General features: G+C 43.3%; 1 protein-coding gene across 5 annotated transcripts in view; it reads right to left on the bottom strand.

The window, feature by feature from the left end:
• ERI3 (ERI1 exoribonuclease family member 3) overlaps window positions 1–12,779 on the bottom strand; it is a 127,145-nt gene extending 114,366 nt beyond the window's left edge. For 3 of the 5 annotated variants that reach the window (XM_080921926.1, XM_080921928.1, XM_080921927.1), the window contains exons 1-2: window positions 12,406–12,763; window positions 10,292–10,367 (exon numbers count right to left, since the gene is read on the bottom strand). In XM_080921926.1, the coding sequence (XP_080778052.1) occupies window positions 10,292–10,367; window positions 12,406–12,540 (211 nt within the window). In that variant the 5' untranslated portion in view covers window positions 12,541–12,763. The other 2 variants (XM_080921929.1, XM_080921930.1) reach the window with 2 other exon arrangements.
• Window positions 12,780–19,826: the final 7,047 nt, after the last annotated feature.

Raw genomic sequence — 19,826 nt, 5'->3', positions numbered from 1 at the left:
GATAGTAATAATAGTATCTCCTTCTAAAGGAGAATGGAATGAAAACAGAGGTAAATATCAAGGGCAGTGTCTAGTGCATAATGACTCAGAAAATTACTAGCTTATTATCATTACAACTGTGAAACTGGCTCTTCCTTCAGTGAACAAGGCTTACAAAGTTGTCTTCTACATTCCTCTAATTCTCTAGACTTCCCAAAGGACAAAATACACATATCCTACTATGTCCTCCCTGGATAATACACTGATAGCTAGAGGGCCTCCTTGCTTACATTACAGGCTTGGTTTTCTCATCTTATTTCACACACATCCAGAAGGACCACTTGGAAGAAGTCTTTAAAATATAAATTAGGACCTGGAGATGTTTCGGCATTGGAGCACGGGCTGCTCTTCCAAAGGACCTGAGTTTGGTTCCCAGCATCCACATGGTAGCTCACAACCATCTATAGCTCTAATCCCAGAGGACTGGATATCATCTGGCCTCTGTAGACACTGCATGCACAAGGTGCATAGACATACATGTAGGCAAGCAAAACACCCATATATGTAAAAATATAGAATAACAGACATCAAGAGGTCAGGCCTCTACATACCAATACTAACTGGGTTCTATACTGTCCTCCTAACAGCCAAGTTGACATTAAGTCAGAAGACAGTAGGTAATGCTTTCTCTTCTCTTTGTAAAAACTTTAATTCTAAAACTTTAACTAGAGTAAATAAAGACAAATATCTACATCATTTGGAGTTGGGAGAAGCAGACGGATCTTGGATGAAGAGAAAGAACCCAGACAGGTGAGAAGGGCATCCATGTAGAGGTGGCAGGGTGCACTGTATATTCCATGGCAGAGCCTAGAGCAGCACATGCCAAAAGGAATTTAATAAGATTCATGGGCAAGACAAAAAAAGGCACTCCTTAGGGAAGGGTAAAGGACCAATAACAATGAACTAGTTACATACAAAAGTGATAAACATACAAAAAGAATAATGGAAACCAGATTTTTCACACACACACACACAAAACCTGTGGTATTGTTTTAGACTAGACAGTTAGAATCATAATCTCTGGTACAGACAAGGTGGATATGGATATCAATGTGGATATAAATAGAAATATGATTATACACACATAGGCACAGATGTACACTACTAAGGATGAGCATAGCAATGAGCACGCCTAACACACTAGTGCCTTCCAAATACCACTGTCCACCAAAAGAACCATTCTCCTTTGAGGAAACTGTAAGTACAAGATGAACCCAAGATATCCTACAAGAAAGAAAGAGAATTCTCAAAGAATAATAGAAACAAATCAAAGGAATTCAAAAGCCACCTTAAGGGGACTCCTGCTGGTCAGAAAAAGATGGTGGTTAATGATAGTGCAACAAATAAACTTGGAAACCATGAGTCTATAAAGATTTAATAAATACAACTAAAATCTATGGAGGGATAAAAAATTATTTCAATGCATTTCTCCATAGAACCCTTACTTTACTTCAAGAAGTAAATTTAAAATGGAAAAGATGAATAGACATCATCTTACACAACTGGTCAAAAATAAGCATTACTGCTAGATGTGGTGGCACACACCTTTAATACCAGCACTCAGGAGGCTGAGACAGGAACACAAGTCCAATCTGCTCTACACAGTGAGCTCCAGGCCAATCAGAGCTACATAAGACTCTTGTCCCCCATCCCCAAAAAAAATGTCAATAATGGGAAAATCAAAATTCATGCCACTTGACAGGATGCAATAAGAACAAAGAATCATTTCTGATATTCCTGCTGAGGAGGGATAGCATGAGCCTAACTGTAAGTACCAGACAGACCCTAACAGAGGAGCAATCCACACAATGACCAGTTCATAGTCTTCAAAAGTACCCACGTCATGAAGGTCAAGGAAAATTTACTAAGGAAAGTCTAAAAGAGACTACAGATTTGATAACTAAATGCAACCCACAATTATCAACAATCCCCTTTTGCTACAAACAACATTCCTGGGACAATTAGCAAAACTTGAGTGGAATTTGTGAACTATATAGAGGTTAACACATACATGTTAATTGTCTGATTTTGATAGTTGTATTGTAGTTAGGTAAGAAAGGTCCAGCTTATAGAAAATTCACATCAAGTATCCTTAATAATGGGACATTAGCCCAGGAATTTAATCTTCAAATGGCTCAGAAAAGAAAGCACTGTATTGCACTTCCAATTTTTATGCAAATTTGAGTAGTTTTCAACTTAAAAAAATACTTTTAAAAATCCAGGTGTAAGGCTAAGCGTGTAGCTCTGTGGTGGGGTACTTACCTACCATGCAGAAGGCCCTGGGTTCAATCCCTAGCACAGTGAATTAAATAAATAAAATCTATGTGCAATGTAGCTTTAAAAACAAAACAGAATATGAGACATGTTCAAAAAAAAAAAAAAAGACTGCTCTCCCAGCATCACATCACAGCTGCAATGCCACCGAGTCCCCACTGGAAAAGCCACTGCTCAGTGCCCTTGCATAACCCACAGCCCACTCAGACTCTCAGAAACACCCCCTAACTCCTGCAACTGTATCCAGCCTGTTCTTGGGTCTGCTAGCAACTTGAGGACTTCTTTTCCATTGATGTCTTTATACTTTAGTTACAAGTGGGCAGAATCTAAGGCTATATAGCTCCAGCATCAACTAGGATTTTGGTCAAGGGGAAAAACTCAAAAGAATTTATGACTCTCTGATGTTTTAGTCAGAGACCAAGATTTATTAATATATTTAGTCTCAAACATTTTTTTTCTGTATAGCAAATTAAAAAGTGGTAAGCAGGCTATCACAACAACAAAAAAAAAAAAAAAAAAAAAAAAAAGAATGGCTTTCATCTCAAAATGAAGGGATCAGCTCCCACAATGGGGACAGGGAGGGGTAAACAGGGACTGCCCTGAGGCCAGCCTGATTTGGAGAAACAGGCCTACACCACAGTCCCTGGAGGATGGTCTCTGTGCAGAGTATTTACACAATAGACACCAATGGTTCCTCTGCAGCCATTACTGTCTATCAGGTAAATAACACATGTGCCAAGACACACATTTAATGAGGGAAATAATATGCCTTTATAAAAAGACTCAATCTGTATTTACCTGAGAGACCAAAGAAGCACCAAATCACCAGATTAGTGGAACCACAGAGGAGTCGTTCTGGTGTCTTGGGTAAATAGACATTTTATAGCCTCCATTACTGGAAAGGGAAAGGAGGGAGGGAGGAGGTCATCCTTCAACATCCACACACTAGCTGGGGTAGCTTCAGAGATAGGACAAGCTGAGAAGCCCATCAGGAAACATGTGGTCTCCTACCACTCCACTTCCCCAGCCACATACACTTGAAACCTCTGGGAACATATAGGTCATTCCATCTCCAGATCCAATGCACACCACTAAAACCAGATTGGGAGACAGAACTACATTCCAAAGAAATTCCAAGGTACTAGAGGCAGGTACTGAGGTCAACTGACTCAAGAACCTAAACCACCATGCTTTAGCTTCCCGGTCCTGGGGAAAGACCCTTGTCCTAGGATGATCTTAGCAATTACACTCAATTACCTAAGTCACAGAAACAACAAGGATACCTGTCTGGAACCTATTTGGTCCAAGGTTTTGACTTAGGCAGCTAAACTTAGCCTGGGAAACATGTACATAAACTGCATGCCTTCAAAAGCCATACTATCCAACCAAATGAATAGTCTTTACTACCAGAGTACTTTTATGAAAATCACAGTGAAAAAGGAAGAAAACTTAATAGGCAGACACAGACCAGTTGGCCAGGGAGAAGCCCAGGAAGAGGAAAGAGTACCCTACACTCAGCAGACAAGAAAGAAAAATAGGCAGGCATGATGGTACACACCCTTCATCTCAGCCTGCAGGAGGGAGAGGCAGATCTGTGAGCTGGAGGTCAGCCTGAGATACATGGTGAGACCCTGTCTCAAAGAAAAGAACGGAGAAAGGGAGGAAAGAGGAAGAGAAATAACAGAACCCAAGGTTCCAGCTCCAACAGTATTGTTCACTCCAATGCAAGAAGCGGGCCTCACACTCACTCACCTCCAAGCTTCTTTCCACTACCACAAGAGACAAGAACCCAAGTGCTCTGGCTGGTTTGCTAAAGGCTACATGTTACATACAAGCCCAAAATTCCTGGTAACTTTAACAGTTTTTGATTGATCCAGAGTGGGAAAGAAGCAGCAGGAACTCTAACAGGGTCCTCATTTCAGTAGAACACTCCCTTCTCCGTACCCCACCTCTGCCCTGGCCTACTGCTTCCCAACAAGGTTAACAGAGCTCTCTGACATCAGAAAGACCTCTCAAACCACCAGCAGTGCTGAAGTCACCAAAAGCTATCAGGAACACAAATTCTGATGACATACATCAACCAGGCCATCTCAGCAGCTCAAGGCAACCCAAAAGGCAGTTCTTGAGGATCTGCTTGCTATTTGCTAAACCACCAGCCATTCCCACTTACAAACTCCTTCTAGAAGCCAAAGCTGAGTTCTTCACAAAGTCCTGTAGACCAGATACCTCTCCATGACAAACCTTCCTTCCTAATCAACATAGACAAAGCTAGAGATAAGAAAACACAGCTAACCTGTAAATACTCCTCCCCCCACCCCCTTTGCAGATGCAGATACGCAACAGTGGTATCAAAAGCTGTTCAAATCCTTTCATTCTAGATAGTAAACTAGCTGAAACAGGGTCAAGGCAATATAATTACTAAAATCCTGGTATTAGACAAACCTACATTTGAGCCCTAACTCTACTACACATTCTTGTTAATAATACCTGTATCTTTTCTTGCTCATGTCAACCACCCAGTGTATATAGTGTTTTGCATACTAGTACATGCTCAATCAAAGGGAGTTACTATTGTCAACACATGAAAAAGAGGAAAGGAAAATGTCTTTCTGAAAACCTATTACAGGCCAGGCACTATGCTGATAAGTTACATATTTTACCTCATTTAATCCTCTAACAATCAAGCAAAACAGTAACCATATTTCTGTCTTACACATGAAAAACTGAGGCTCATGCCATTCAATATTTTGTAGACTCTACTTTCCTCATCTGTGTCCAATAGGTCTTATTTCTCTACTTGACTGATTTCACTATTTTCCAGGACTAATAATTCATATTAACTTCAATTCTTCGAGGTAAGGTATAATTTTTAAGCAAAAATAAACTTAAGCAATAATGAACTCTAAACCATCCAGATTTCTGTATATAGATATATAAATTATATAACTATATATGTAGATAGATAGATAGATAGATAGACAGACAGACAGATAGACTTATCCTATTTTTAAAAAATACACTTTGAACTTGAGCACAAAGCAGCAATGGTGAGCACCATGGATTTGAGTCACTGCAGTGTAATACACAGATCTCAAAGCTTCTTCCCATATACACTGGCAGAGACATGACTCTTTCCTCTTACAGAGTAAAAAGCTCTAAATAGGGAGAAACAGGCAGCTATTGCTCAGGTCCCTAGATGTGGTATTTCCTTCTATAAAGCTGGGCCTTGGCAAATGCTGCTCCCTCTATGTTGAAAAGCACTGCCATTTTTCACCAGCAAATTAACACTTTCTTTAAAACCCAGTTAAATCCCACCTTTTCGTAAATTTCTGATATTCCATAATAAGGTTAATGGCATTCATGTGACCCAGTAGCACAATTTATTCTAACTTCATGACTTATCTTCTCACTATTCCACTATTCAGTGACACATTAACTATCTGTCTCCTTTGCTACTAACAATTTTCAAAGAGAAAGGATGGAGAGCAGCCACAGAGGTGTACCTGTGCACCAAAAGAAGGCATCCATGTGTGCATAAGAAGCAAATTTTCAAACTATTTTCTTGTCAAAATGTTTTTTTGCATTTTAAAACTTCACACTGCTTGAAAGAAGAGCATAGAGTTTTAACCTAAATGGCACATAAATTTTGAAAATCTGAGAAACACAGTTGATTTCTTAAAACCAACAACTCTATTTTGTTCATTTCTTTATTCCCAGCATAGAACCAGCATAGAAAGTAAAGACTTGCTAAACAAATGAATATGCACAAAGCCATGATGCCAACTACTCTAGAAGTAGAATGTGCTAGAACAGAGAAACCAAAGCACACAAAGCTAGCTAGCTTCCTTTCATCCCTTCTTTCCCTTTCTATCCTTCTCAGAAGAGGGGGAGGGGAGGGGAAGGAGAAGAAGGAGGGGGAGAAGAGAGATAGAGACAGTGGAGGGAGAGGGAGGGGAGAGAGGGAGAGGGAGGGGCAGGAGGGAAAGAGGAAGAATGAATATTGCTTTGGTTCGGGAATACTATTAAAAGGATTAATTTAGGGACCAGTGTTTGGACTGTCACATCCAATCACTGCACACAGATCTACAGCTTCCCAAATCAGGCTCATGCAGAAAGGAATCAATCGCAAGGACACAGAGGGTCTGAACAGGCATACTAATGGCCTCCTGAGGTGCCAGCGGCCAGCTTTGACACTCCCATAAATTATCTGCCTTTTGATTTTACCTGTAGCTGTGGGGCACAAGGCACAATTTTAAACATATCAAAGCAATCCCTCCTAACCCAAGCTTCCCCAAGGAATGTCCCCCAAAGGAGGAAGAGACTAAAAACAACAACCCAAAGGGAATCTGCTTCCCAAAAGGTTTGGTCCTCAAAGTCATCTAATAAAACCCAACAGAACCAAATAGATAAAGCAGGATTCAACCAAGCAGACATGGATGGGGCATGTATCTCTCACTCAAAGGTTTAAGAGAATCACAACAATCAACTAGCACAATTCCATCTGCAGGCAGGTCTGCACTAGCTTTAACAGAACTTTACTGATACTGTGACCCTGGGCAACTCAACTCAACCTTCTGTGGCCCCAGTTTTCCTCACTTGGTAGCAGTCCCACTTCCCCACGAGTAGAGGAGCTTTACAGGAATGTAGGGCAGTTATGTGACAACACTGATAAATGACCCCTGGGAGTCAGGCTAGCAGAAAGGGTGCATGTGTATTGGGAAGCTACTTACTCAACTCACACTTCTGATGGTGTGGGGCCTACACACTATGTGCACATTTTCCACAGTAAAAGATGTGTCTTAGGGCTGGAAAGATGGCTCGGAGGTTAAGAGCAAGGCCTGATTTCCAGAGGTCCTGAGTTTAATTTCCAGCAACCACATGGTGGCTCACAACCATCTATACTGGGATCTGATGCCCTCTTCTGGCACACAGATGTACAGGCAAATAGAGCATCCATGTATAAAATAAAATCTTTTAAAAAAATTTTTTTTTAAATGTGTCTTGTTTAAATTATAATTGTGTTCTGGAAGTCAGCTAAGCTTTCACCATATGGGACACAATGAAAACTTCATCTCAGAGTTTATGAAGACAAAACACATATGACCCAACCACTTCCTGCTGTTGCGCAGAATATTAGTAGTAGAGCCTGCCTTTAATACCAACACAAAGGCAGATCTCTGAGTTCAAGGTTAGCCAGGTCCACATGGTCCAGACCAGCCATAGTGACAGCCTGTCTAAAAATTAAAACAACCACCACCAGCACCTCAACAACAAAATGGTTATCAATACACTGCTAAGAGCTTTATCACTGTTGAAGTTTTAAAAGCCTTCAAACAATGCTTTTAAATCCCACTATCTCCATTTTAGACAGCAAAGGGAAGCTCAGAGAGGTAAGACACTTGTCTGAGATCACAGAAACATCACTATCAGAAATCTGTAGGCTTCGCTCCATCACTGCAAATACATTAGGGTTTATAAGAGAAAGAGGGAAAGGATAGAGTGGGATTCTGAGCTCTAAACTTTTCACACTCAACCGAAACTTTATTGGACCCTCTGCTTGAGACACACCATCACACTGATCTAGCAGGCTTTTTTTTTTTTTTTTTTTTTGAAGGTTTATTTATTTATTATATATAAGTACACTATAGCTGTCGTCAGACACACCAGAAGAGGGCATCAGATCCCATTACAGATGGTTGTGAGCCACCATATGGTTGCTGGGAATTGAACTCAGGACCTCTGGAAGAGCAGTCAGTGCTCTTAACCACTGAGCCATCTCTCTAGCCCCTATCTGGCAGACTTTTACAAAATTAGGCATGAATTATCAGTATGCTACAATAGAATGAAGACCACTGCCTTGACGGCTTAGAAACATGGGCCAGCTGCTATGTAAACAGCCAGTTCCTAGCTATAAGCTAAGAACCTTAAAATGAAGATTCCCTCAAGGGCTCCATTCAGTCCATACTTCCTTCAACAGAAAATAGTTTCCAAAATATTTTAATTCACTGTATGTTCACTGTCTCTCCCCGTATCTTTCTGTCCTTTTAATCCACTCTTCACACTGATATCACAAGCTTGGACAACACAAACTTCCTAATTATAATCTTTTATTTTTCCTTTCTATCTCAGCTTTGTTATGTAGCACAGGCTGGACTTGAATTAGCAACTCTCCTGCTTTAGCTTTGCAATTACAGAAGTATACCACCACCTTAAGCTGCTTACAGTCCTTTAATGTTGTACTGGCTGGTTTTATGTCAACTTGACACAAGCTGGAATTATCAGAGAAAGGAGCCTCTCTTGAGGAAAAGCCTCCATGAGATCCAGCTGTAAGGCATTTTCTCAACTAGTGATCAAGGGTGGGGGTCCAGCCCATTGTGGGTGGTGCCATCCCTGGGCTGGTAGACATCGCTGGATTCTATAAGAAAGCAGGCTGAGCAAGCCAGGGGAAGCAAGCCAGTAAGTAACATCTCTCCATGGCCTCTGCATCAGCTCCCGCTTCCTGACCTGCTTGAGTTCCAGGCCTGACTTCCTTTAGTGATGAACATCGATATGGAAGTGTAAGCTGAATAAACCCTTTCCTCCTCAACTTGCTTCTTGGTCATGATGTTTTGTGCAAGAATAGAAACCCTGACTAGGATAAATGTCTTCCTACTGTTCTGATCCAGATAGGCAAACTATGGCCCATGAACCAAATCCAGATGCCACCTGCTTTTATAAATACATTTTTTACTAGAACACAATCATGTTCACTTTCCCAGCATCCAAAGTTGCTGAAATTGAAATGTTTATTACAAGCTGTACAGACAGAAAAAGTCACAAACCCCAAGTATTTACTCTAGCCTGTCCTAGATGCGCTTGCTAGCCTATAGTCTTTACCCCTCCACCTACCTGTTCTCACCCCACCATCTGACTAGTTTCTAAGGCCCTAGTCTCTGCTCACCTTTCCTGCTTCATTTCCCATCTGCCTTTTGATCACACCGAACTTCCTCACACTTAACAAAGCTGATACTTCATTCCCCTTGTTTATTAACTTCTGGGTAAAGGGGTGAATTCCTCTGAGAAACCACCTCAGAGTCCACAAGTTTGCAGTAAGGACACTTGTGCCATGCCAGAGAACTTGGTCCCTTGCTACAGCACTAGTAGGTGCACCATCATTGCTGCACTGCATGTCTCTCCCCTGCATCATAAAGCTGTGGGTAGCACAGGCAGTCTGCTTTTCCACTATAATCCCAGCAACTAGCAAAGGGTCTGGGCCTCAGTTACTGAACAAACAACTTCCAAATCCCTGGATATCAATCATCAAAAGCCCAGCTTTTTAGTCAGTCCAGGTGGGAGTAGGTAGGAACCAATCATTCACTCAAGTGTAACACATAACTCAAACCAAATCAGAAAGGTTTTGGCCAAATATATCACAGGAGTCACATGAGAGGTGGTGTTACTGTTGAATTAAGATGAGTATTTCTTAGAATATAGGGCTATCCCAGCCCTACTCAATAACCCTAAAGGCAAGGTACTCACTCATGAGGTGTCCATTAAAAAAATCACGGCTAGGCATGGTAGTCCATGCTTATCATCCCAGTCACTAGGTAGAACTTGAAGCAGAAGGGCTGCAAGTCTTAGGCCAGTCTGGTCAATTTAGTTAAGATCAAACAGAAGTGAGAAGAAAAAAAAAAAAAAAAAAAAGACAAGAATATTGTTCAGTGCTGGCATACTTGCCTAATGTGTTACAAGGTCCTAGGTTCAAGTTCCCCAGTGCTGAGGAGGGGGAAAAAAGCAAATCATGACAGAACTGGAGAGTCTAGATCACTCATCCTCTCCAACTCTAAAGATTCTTGTAAACTCATTTCACTAAGTTTGAACATATGCTACCTACCATACCAGAAGCTACAGAAAAATACACTCTGCACCAGCCCCTATCCCATACCCACCAAACCCAATCAGTCAGACACCAAACGTGATCATGCAACAGGATTCTCACCTCTCCTTACTTCGAAGATGCCAAGACTGGCAGCTGGAGATGCTGATGGGTCTGTGAGAGCTGGAAAGCCCCAATGCTGTGGACAAACACATATCTCTGCAACAGGGATATTTCAACTCAAAGGTTTAAATCCTCATTAGTGGTCATTCTTAAACTCATAAATTCAAACTTTGGGATTTAGCTATTTCTGTGGAAAGACAATGGTCCCACAGACATTTTAGATGCTATTAACTAATATTACAGACATGCATTTGTGCATATGTGTGTGTATGTGCACAAGCCTGCATATGAATTTTTGGATTTCATGTTCTCTAGTATAGTGTTCTCCTTAAGGAAATTTATCTTCTAGAAATACCGAATATTCATAACATGTGAGCCTCAACTAAGAATGATGGTCATGAGGTTCACTGGATAATTTCAGAATCCTATCAGAAAAGGGCACAAGGCTTGCAATATTCAGAACTCAGGAACTGGGGCTGAGCCAGGACTGAAGAGAAGGGTTTATTGCTGGAAACCTATAGGCAGTGACTAGAATGGAAATACACATGGGGAAGCACTTTCAGAATGCTTCCAAGTATGCCTCAAATTCTAAAAAAGTCAAGCTAATCAAACCCCAAATCAAGGCATCATGGGAGCCAATCACAGGCAGCGCATGCAGGAGAGGCCAGCCAGGGTTACACACCAAGGCCATCTAAAAATTTTAAAAAAAAAAAAATTTTAAAGCATCAAACGGCTATCATATTCATCACCTAATTCAGATATCCTAAAGGATAAGGAATCATAGACATGATCTTGTAAGCTAGTGAAACCCTCTGCACAAGCATCTACAAATGGAACCAATATAATCCTGTCTACCATTCCACACACTTAAGACTCTATCCTGATCCCCTGGGAACAGGGAACTCCCCAGTTTATCCCATCCCACCATGGAGTACACTTTCAAAATGAAATAGAATAGAAACACCTTTATTTGGAAATCTCAAGTTGAAGGGAGAGCTATAGCTAAGCTCTGGGACCTAACTAGCTGATTATTTACAGGATCTTTGGACAGGAATTGTTAATGAGCTTTTAATTTGGAGTGCTTAAGTTGCCAAAGTGCTCTGAGCTCCAGTGAAGCACCACAGAATCCATAAAGGAAACCTTATCAATCACTTCTCGGCAGCTCCCTTCCCCCACTCAGCACCCACCGACAGGCAGCCAAGTGGGTTTCTGACCAAGATCACAGGCACACATTAGTGTAGTCACACTCCAAGTCACTGTTTATAAATTGGCTTTTAAATGGTGGGGGATTCAAGTATAATATACTTAAGGTCCAAGACCGAGCCCACTAAAACAAGGTATACTGTGTATGATAAAGTCAGAATAAAGCTGAATTTGATGAAGCCAGTTTTCTGGTACAAACTCTACAGTCAAAAATCATTCTGCCAATCATGACCTACTACAGTTAAAGAGATTAGTCTTTGGCCAATGGGGTTCACGTTTTGCTGCCCTTATGTTGGGAAATCGATGAAATACACTAGCAAATGAATGCCACCGAAATCGTCAGAGACGATTGCTGGCCCCAGTCACTACAAAATCCAGCCTGGGGGAAAAATTCAGTATCTCCAGATGAGGGGCCCCATACCCAGCATCTTCCAGGTCAACATCAAACAGCTGACATTTTGCAAGAACTCAACCCAAGTCATGCCTTCTTTGTTTTAAGAAAACACCTGTTGCTGGGCCTTTTGCAATAAAGGCTTTCTTCACTCTGTCCACCATTATTATCCAGAACTTGTGACTTACAAGGAAATAAAGTGCTAACGTGTGCCTGTGCCAGGATGCAGAGGGGGCAGTCTATAGATAATTCCTTAATCTGCTTCTACTTTATCTGGCCAAACCTCTCTTCTCCAGTAATCTCAAGCCAGGCCCTTACATCAACTCACCCAATCTCTCTTGCAAAGCGGAGCTCCCCCACCACCCTCTACTACCCTACTACCCCTTCGCCAAGAGTTATAACGTGCATCCTGGGTGAGCACCAGGCCAGTATCCCAGGCTGCTTAAGTGTGCGCGCCACGACCCACACCCCGCATGCATTAACCAAGGCCCAAGCTGGGGGCCCTCTCAATCTCACCCACCCCAGGGTGTTGCCCCCAGCTCGGGCCCATCCAGGTCCAGGGGAGCGTAAGGGGAGGGGCAGGGGGCCAGGAGACCAGCCCTCCTTCCCAGGGCCGCCCCCGCCCCCCGTCAGCTGCCGGAGAGGCTGTCGCCATGGCAACGCCCCCTCCTCTGGGCCAGCACGGCAGGCTCTCTCCAGGTGCAGGCCCCGGCGTCTCCCTCGGCCTCAGCAGGCGCTCCGGGAAGTTGACGGCAACGGGCACGGCCCGCGCCGCCTGCGGCGCTGGCCAGACAGAAGCAGGGCCAGTTCCGCCCGCTCCCCACAGCCCGTTCCAGGCCGCCTCAACAGCGGCAGCCAGCACCACGAGTCCACAACACACCGACTCACCTCCGCGCACTCTGACCCCGACCGACGCGGTGGACGGGCGGGCGTAGTAGCCAACCGCTGAGCCAGCTACTAGCGCCTTTGGCCAATGAGCTGAAATAAGGCGGGGCTTCTTGTCTCCAAACGCTCTCTCTCCCGCCGACATGCGCGTTAAGGTGTGTCAAGATGGTGACCGTTGGCTCTGGGCCTTGTGGGACTTGTAGTTTGGAGGAGCCACGTATTCAAAAGAGAAGGGGAGGGTCACTACTAAACAGTGAAAGGGGTTTTCTTAAAAATAAATAAATAAATGATAATAATAAAATAATCCGAAATCTTTGCCAGGCCTAGAATGACCCAGATGCTCTACTTATTTTCCCCACCTTTACTGTAGGCACTCGGTGAGTAAAGTGTCTTTAGGCGACACTTTCTGTGATTCATTGTCAACAAGTAATCGTTATCTACTTTCTGATGCGGGCCTGAGGGAAATCTGGGAAGAAGAAAGGCGAATTCGGCTAAAAATGCTTAGATTTCTGAAAGGCCTCTCTAAGGAAGAAGCTTCTGGCTTGTTGAGGCCCTCAGAGGAACTGTCAGGGTTAACAAGGTTTCTGGCCACAGCTGTAGTGGGGCTTTTCACAGTCTCTCCAGGCAGCTGAGGAGAACTTCACCTAAAACAATGGGTGAGTGTCTCCATCTTAGCTGTGCTTCTCTGGGAATCCATGGATACCACATTATGAAATGGGACGCATCAGTCTTAAGCCACTGGTGATTTTGACAGCCTCTCAGTCAGATCCATCTTAGGAGCCATCTTCAGTTACCAAGCTCCTCTGTCTAACACCTGCTATTTTCCCTTAAGACAGCTAATATCAGTTCTGGCCCCTGCCACCTCTGAGATCTTAATATAATGGTTCTTGCCTGAGCTGGAAATGCCTGTAATCCCCGTATCAGAAAATACCTTCTTTAATCTCATGCACATAATGGGTTAGATGGTTCTACTGTAAACCTACGAAACTGATCATAGTGCTTTGCGATTGCCCTGTCTCCTTGCCTTCTCTCTCCCAGGAACTGAAACTCGTTTAAGATAGGCATTATTTCCACATTGTCCCTGCTGCATGGCTTATACCCAGTATGGTGTCAGGCATAGAGCATCTCTTCAATAAAGTGTTTCTGACAAATGAAGGAATAGACCGCAGCTGAGAAAGCTGTCCCTCATCCCTAGCTGAGAAAAGGAGAGGTGTGATTGCCTACTCCCAATTCTTAGGAATAAAACTGGGGCTTCTTCCTCTGATCATGACATAAACATTAACCTAGGTTGGCCCATTCGTCAATATGTGTTTATAATTCAGAACTGGGCACTGTCTGTTGCTGATGGTTACATGGTAAGACATATAAAACCTGCATCCTCGCAGAGCTTTTCTATTGGAAAGGAGATAGGAGGGATGGACAATGAAAAAATAGTGTAAGAAGTGAGGCAACCGAGAAGCCATAAGATGGTGCCTTTCACATTTCAATTGCTATGATAAAACAACATAACTGAACAGCAACTTGGAAACAGTTTATTTAGCTTCTACTAATTATCACAGTCCCTCACTGAAGGCAGTGAAGGCAGACACTCAAAGCCCTGGAGGCAGGAACTAAAACAGAGACCATGAAGGGAGTGCTGCTTAATGACCTGCTTCCGGTGGCCTGCTCACCACCTTCTTACCCTAGGACCACCTGCCCAGGGCGGCACTGCTCATGCCAATCTTCAACTAAGAAACCGCCAGGAGATTTTCCCACAGGCCACCTCATGCAGGAAGCTTCTCCCGTGCTGTTCCTAAACTGAGGATGATGCTGGTTTGTTTCAGATGGACAGAAAAAACAACCAGGACATAGGTCTAGCACCATTTCAGAGATCACTGAAAACTTATTTAGTAATTCTGTTTTTAAATATACATATAAAACTCAAGTCAGCCACTCAAGTAACCATTTTTTAAATCAAACAATCTAACACAATACAATTCAAAGATACACTGTTTTGACATTTACATGCTAGGGGAGAATGGTAGGAAAATAGTACCAGAAAAAGTTTTTTGAGACAACGTTTTCCTGTGTGGCCCTGGCTGTACTGAAACTCACTCTGTAGACCAGGCTGGCCTCAAACTCACAGAGATCCTCCTGCCTCTGCCTCCCCAGTGCCGAGATTAAAAGTGTGTGCCACCACTGCCTCTCTGATTGTTTCCCATAATTAAAGCATCATACTTTATATATGTGATAAGAACACTACAGCTCATAGCACACAGTAGTCTTGAATGTGAGCTGAGGTGTTTCATACAGCATTTGTTGGTGTTCGGTGGTAGCAAACATATGTTGTTCTAGTTAGCTTTCTATTTCTGTGATAAAAGACCAATACCAAAAAGAGCTTAGGGAGGAAAGGATTTATTTGGTTTACACATCTCAACCGTAGTCTATCATGAAGAGAACTCAGGGCACAGACTCAAGGCAGGAACCTGGAGGCAGGAACTGAAGAGGAGGCCATGTCAACAAGCACAGTGCAAAGTTGTACATTGTATGTTTAAGGCCAAGGCTGCAGTTTAGTACCAACTTTTTTACTGTGGCATTTTGTGTGTGTATCCCCCATTCACAGAGATCTATTATATTACCCCCATTTGGACTCATAACTCACAGTTTAAGAATCTGGATTCTAGGACTATCCCTAGAGGACCTGGGTTTAATTCCCAGCACCCACATGGCAGCTCATAATCATCTATAACTGGTTTTAGGAGATTTAATTCACTCTTTAGTCTTCCTCAGGCACTGCATACAAGTAGTGCACAGACATTCATGCAGACAAAACACCCACCTACATTTAGAACAAGGAGAGGAAGAAGAGGAGGAAGAGAAGGAGGAGGTGGCAACTGAGCCCTAGAAAATAGAGCAGGTCCAGTGACTAAGCTTATATACTTAGACTTGACTGGGAAGCCTAAGCCCAGGGAAGAAAGAAGTGAGGCTGGAAAGGAAGGAGTCTATATACAAGGCAATGTGTTACTAAGTTGGCTAGGGTAGCAAAGAAAACAGTTTCTCTTAGCATAGCCTATTCCGGATAGGAGATATAGAATGATCATATTAGAAACAGAGAGAAAAGGCTGAGTGTGGTGGTGAATGTCTTTAATCCCAGCACCTGGGAGGCAGAGACAGAACAATCTCTAAATTCCAGGCCAGCCTGGTCTATATGGCAAGTTCCATGACAGCCAGCACTACACAGAGAAACCCTGTCTCAAAAAAACAAAAAGAAGAAGAGGAGGCTAAGGAAGAAGAGGAGGAGGAAGGAGAGATAGATAGATAGATAGATAGATAGATAGATAGATAGATAGATAGATAGATAGATGATAGATAGATAGATAGATAGGTAGGTAGGTAGGTAGGTAGGTAGGTAGATAGATAGATAGATAGATAGATAGATAGATAGATAGATAGATAGATAGATAGAGAAGATGGATGAACAGACAGACAGAGGGAAAAGAAAAAAGGTAGTCCTCATTATTCCAGTGCTAATGGGGTACCAGATCGCACACCATGGAGAGCAGCAGCCCATCTGAGACTAAAAACTGTGTTAAAGGTTCTGGTTTGATAACTTGGGCTCAATGAAACCCCAACACAGAGAGCACAATTGAAACCTAACCCTCACTCCCAAAGGAAGACAGAATAGCCAGATAGGGGGATAAAAATGGCATGTGGACTGTTGACTAACTAGTGGCCCTGGGTTGAGGTTTAGATGGGATGGCAGATGAACTGAATCAGGTATGTCCTGAACAGTCTCCTGGCTTCTGGGCTAATAGACTAAGACCAATGAAAGCAAGATCCCAAGAAAGAACAAGGCAGTCACCAAGGAAAAGACAGCAAAGTGACCATCAATGCTGGGACCTTGTGTGGCAGCCTCTAGGGGGCTATGATTAGTCTCTTTTTGAGTCAGAGTTTCTGGCATGACCTACCCAAGGCACTCATGAGATTGGGCTCGTTAGAAGCATTCCCATTTGGAGAGATGAAGGAGGGCTCTCCAGGGCCTGCTCCTCCCTAGGGATATGGGAGAGGGGTAAGCAATTGCTGAATTGAGTCCTGTCTGGTTATATAACACTCCCTAAGTTGTCCAAAGGGTACTAGAGTGACTCAGCTTTCCTAAGTAGTTACCCAAGCTGGGATGGGGTGGTGGGTGAGGCAGCTGCCTAAGCCTTCCATATTATTCCAAGTTAACTCCTCATTCATGCTCTTGTGTATAATAACCCAATGAGCTCACTGGTGCATCAAGCAAGCCTTGGATGGAAATTTTTCTTTCCTTTTTTTTTTTTTTTTTTTTTTTTTTTTTTGGTGTGTCATTACCCTCTGTATCTAGGGTGAACAGAAATAGACTCTCCAGGAAAAGTGACTTTAGCCAAGCATTAAAAGGGCAGAGAGTGCTGACCCTAATGGTGGTACATAGCAGCTCCTGAGTCTTCATAGCTTGGAGAACCAAGGGTAGATCTGAAATTCCTTTATCCAGAGGCTGGAATAACTGCTGCCACCATCTAGTCCCTGTAATCTGCGCAGGATGGCATGGTACAGTTATAAGGACCGTGGGTTCCTTGAAAGCCGGGGTTTGAGCCCCGGCTATGGCTATGACCATGACCTTAGACGAATCAAACAACTCTCCAGGTTTATGTATTTGCATCTCAGGGTGGACCTAGCACGAATGCATGCTTTTAGAATTAAATCCAAGATGCCTGATACGTGGTATTGAAGAGTTCAGTAAATGGAGGCTGTTGTTACTTTTCTTGTCTCCTCCACCACATTCTCCAACTCCTCTTCCCACTATGACTACAACCCCCTACCTCTTCCTCTTTCCCACGGGCTGTCTTCTACAGGATCATCAGCGGGGCCTGAACCTGGCCATTCTGTCTTCTCCCTGCTCTCCCCATGCTTGTTCACCATAAGCCTGCACCATTCATCTCCCTGGTGACCCGAATCTGAACTAAGAGATGGATGTGAGGCAGTGGAGGCCAGGGTGGTAATGTGCTCCCTTATCTCTGGACCCCTCACCGGGGCCCAGTTAATTTTCTCTTTGATTTTAATATAGATTTATTGAAAGTTTCCGTTATCAAAACAAACTGTAGCAGCAAATTGGTGTTCTTTGCAGGCCTACAAGTGCCTATAAAGCTGCCATGCTTGGGGACGAATGGCGCTCTCCAGGAGGTCAGTCATGGCAACAGGAAGTCCCTGGGGATACACACACTGCAGTTTAATATTTTTCTTATTAGCCTTTTTCTTCTTGCCTATCTAAGCCTCCCCCTTTAAATGGGAAAGCGAATGGAGCCACTAGCCCAGGCAGGCTGTTCTCTGAGCTGCCCCATTCTCAATGTTCTCTTTGCCCTAGCCTCCTCTTTGTGACTCCTCTGATTTCCCCTTTCTCTCCACTGACCTAGGAAAAATCATGATGAACACAGCCCTTTCCCACCTATCCTATGCCTGAGCTAATCAGAAGCAGAAAACCCCCAAAAGAGATTAGGGTCCCAAATACCTTTCAGATCTGGCACTCTGTGGGAGGGAAAAAAGGGGCAAAGTTTGAAGCAAAAGGGACACTTTCTAAAAGAAACCCTGCCCTGCCAATATCTACTAGACTAAACTGAAATAAAAAGAAGATGACAGAGCTGGAGAGATGGCTCCATCAATAAAATGTTCTCCGTGTAAACATGAGGACTTATGTCCCAATTGCTAGCACCCACTTAAATAGTTGAGGTTGGCAGTATACTGTAATCCTAGAGCCAAAAAGGCTGGATTATTCCTGGGGTTTTCTGGTCAGCAAATCCAGTCAAATGCTGAGGTTCAGTGAGAGTCCCTGTCTCAAACAAATATTGTGGAGATGCAGTTGAGGAAGACACCCAGTGCTGACTCCTCGCCTTCATATCCACAAACATATATCTGCCCAAACACATAATCACAGACATACACACTCAGGATGATAGACTAGAAAGTAGGAAAGTTCTGATATCAGCACAAAGGATCATGTGATTTCTTTTTTAATATATTTTATTTATTTTATGTGAGTAAAAGAGGGCATCAGATCCCATTACAGATGGTTGTGAGCCACCCTGTGGTTGCTGGGAATTGAACTCAGGACCTCTGGAAGGGCAATCAGTGCTCTTAACCTGCTGAGTCATCTCTCCAGCCCGTCATGTGATTTCATTATGACATACCACTGCCATTTTCAACATGACCTCTCCTCTCTCAGTCCCAATGTGATATTTGAGTTTCTGTTTCCATCCCTAAAGAGCAACTTGGTTTTTCCTACCTCCAGTGGTTTTTCCACACATGCCGTAGCTCAAACCACTTGCTGGCACCTCTGGGCTATAGGATCAGTTCTGTTCCAGGGCTGGGTCTTCATGGCCCATTGAGCTTGAGAATACCAGCATTCATCTTCTCTAGCTTTGTGGTACTAAGTTGCCATACTATATCCCAAGTCACAGTGTTCTTTCCTTTTTCTTAAACAGCACCTGCCAGCAGCTAGGGCCACTGCCCTTCCCCAGAACTATGACTGTGACTGAGCCTCCTGGCCACATTTGAATCCTGGCCCCAACGCTTATTGATTCTGTGTCTTTGGGGAACCTCGTTGTGGTCTCATGGTACCTTGTGTTTCTGTGTCCTCTTGTCTAAGCTTCTATCTGGAATAAATGACTTGCCTGGGGACTTCCTCCCACAGTATTCTGAGACCCTCCAGGAAAAGGACTGCATCTTCATCCTCTTCACAGTTGTCTCTGTGTATACAGTTGTTGACAACTGGGTAAGAAAGGCCTAAGATGGAGATAAGGCCTGCATCATAAGTAGACTAAAGAAAGTACCTCTCACGGTGCCAATCAGCACATAGTAGGGGTTTGGTGGTTGATGTAGCCATCATCTGCTTTGCCTTGACCTTAGTCATCAGCCATATTTTCACCTTTACCTCCTCTGGTCTCAGCTTCAAGCTCCACTCTCTCCAGCTGCCTACTGGGGATTACCTCTCACCAATCACACACCACTGCTCACCCTTGCCCTTTTACAATGGTGCTAACTACCCCCCTCCTCTAGGCCAAC

The sequence above is a fragment of the Micromys minutus genome (genome assembly GCF_963924665.1).
Source record: "Micromys minutus genome assembly, chromosome: 9".
NCBI classification, from domain to species: Eukaryota; Metazoa; Chordata; class Mammalia; order Rodentia; family Muridae; genus Micromys; species Micromys minutus.
The sequence above is the reverse complement of the archived record's forward strand: the minus strand, read 5'-3'. Positions and strand labels throughout refer to the sequence as shown.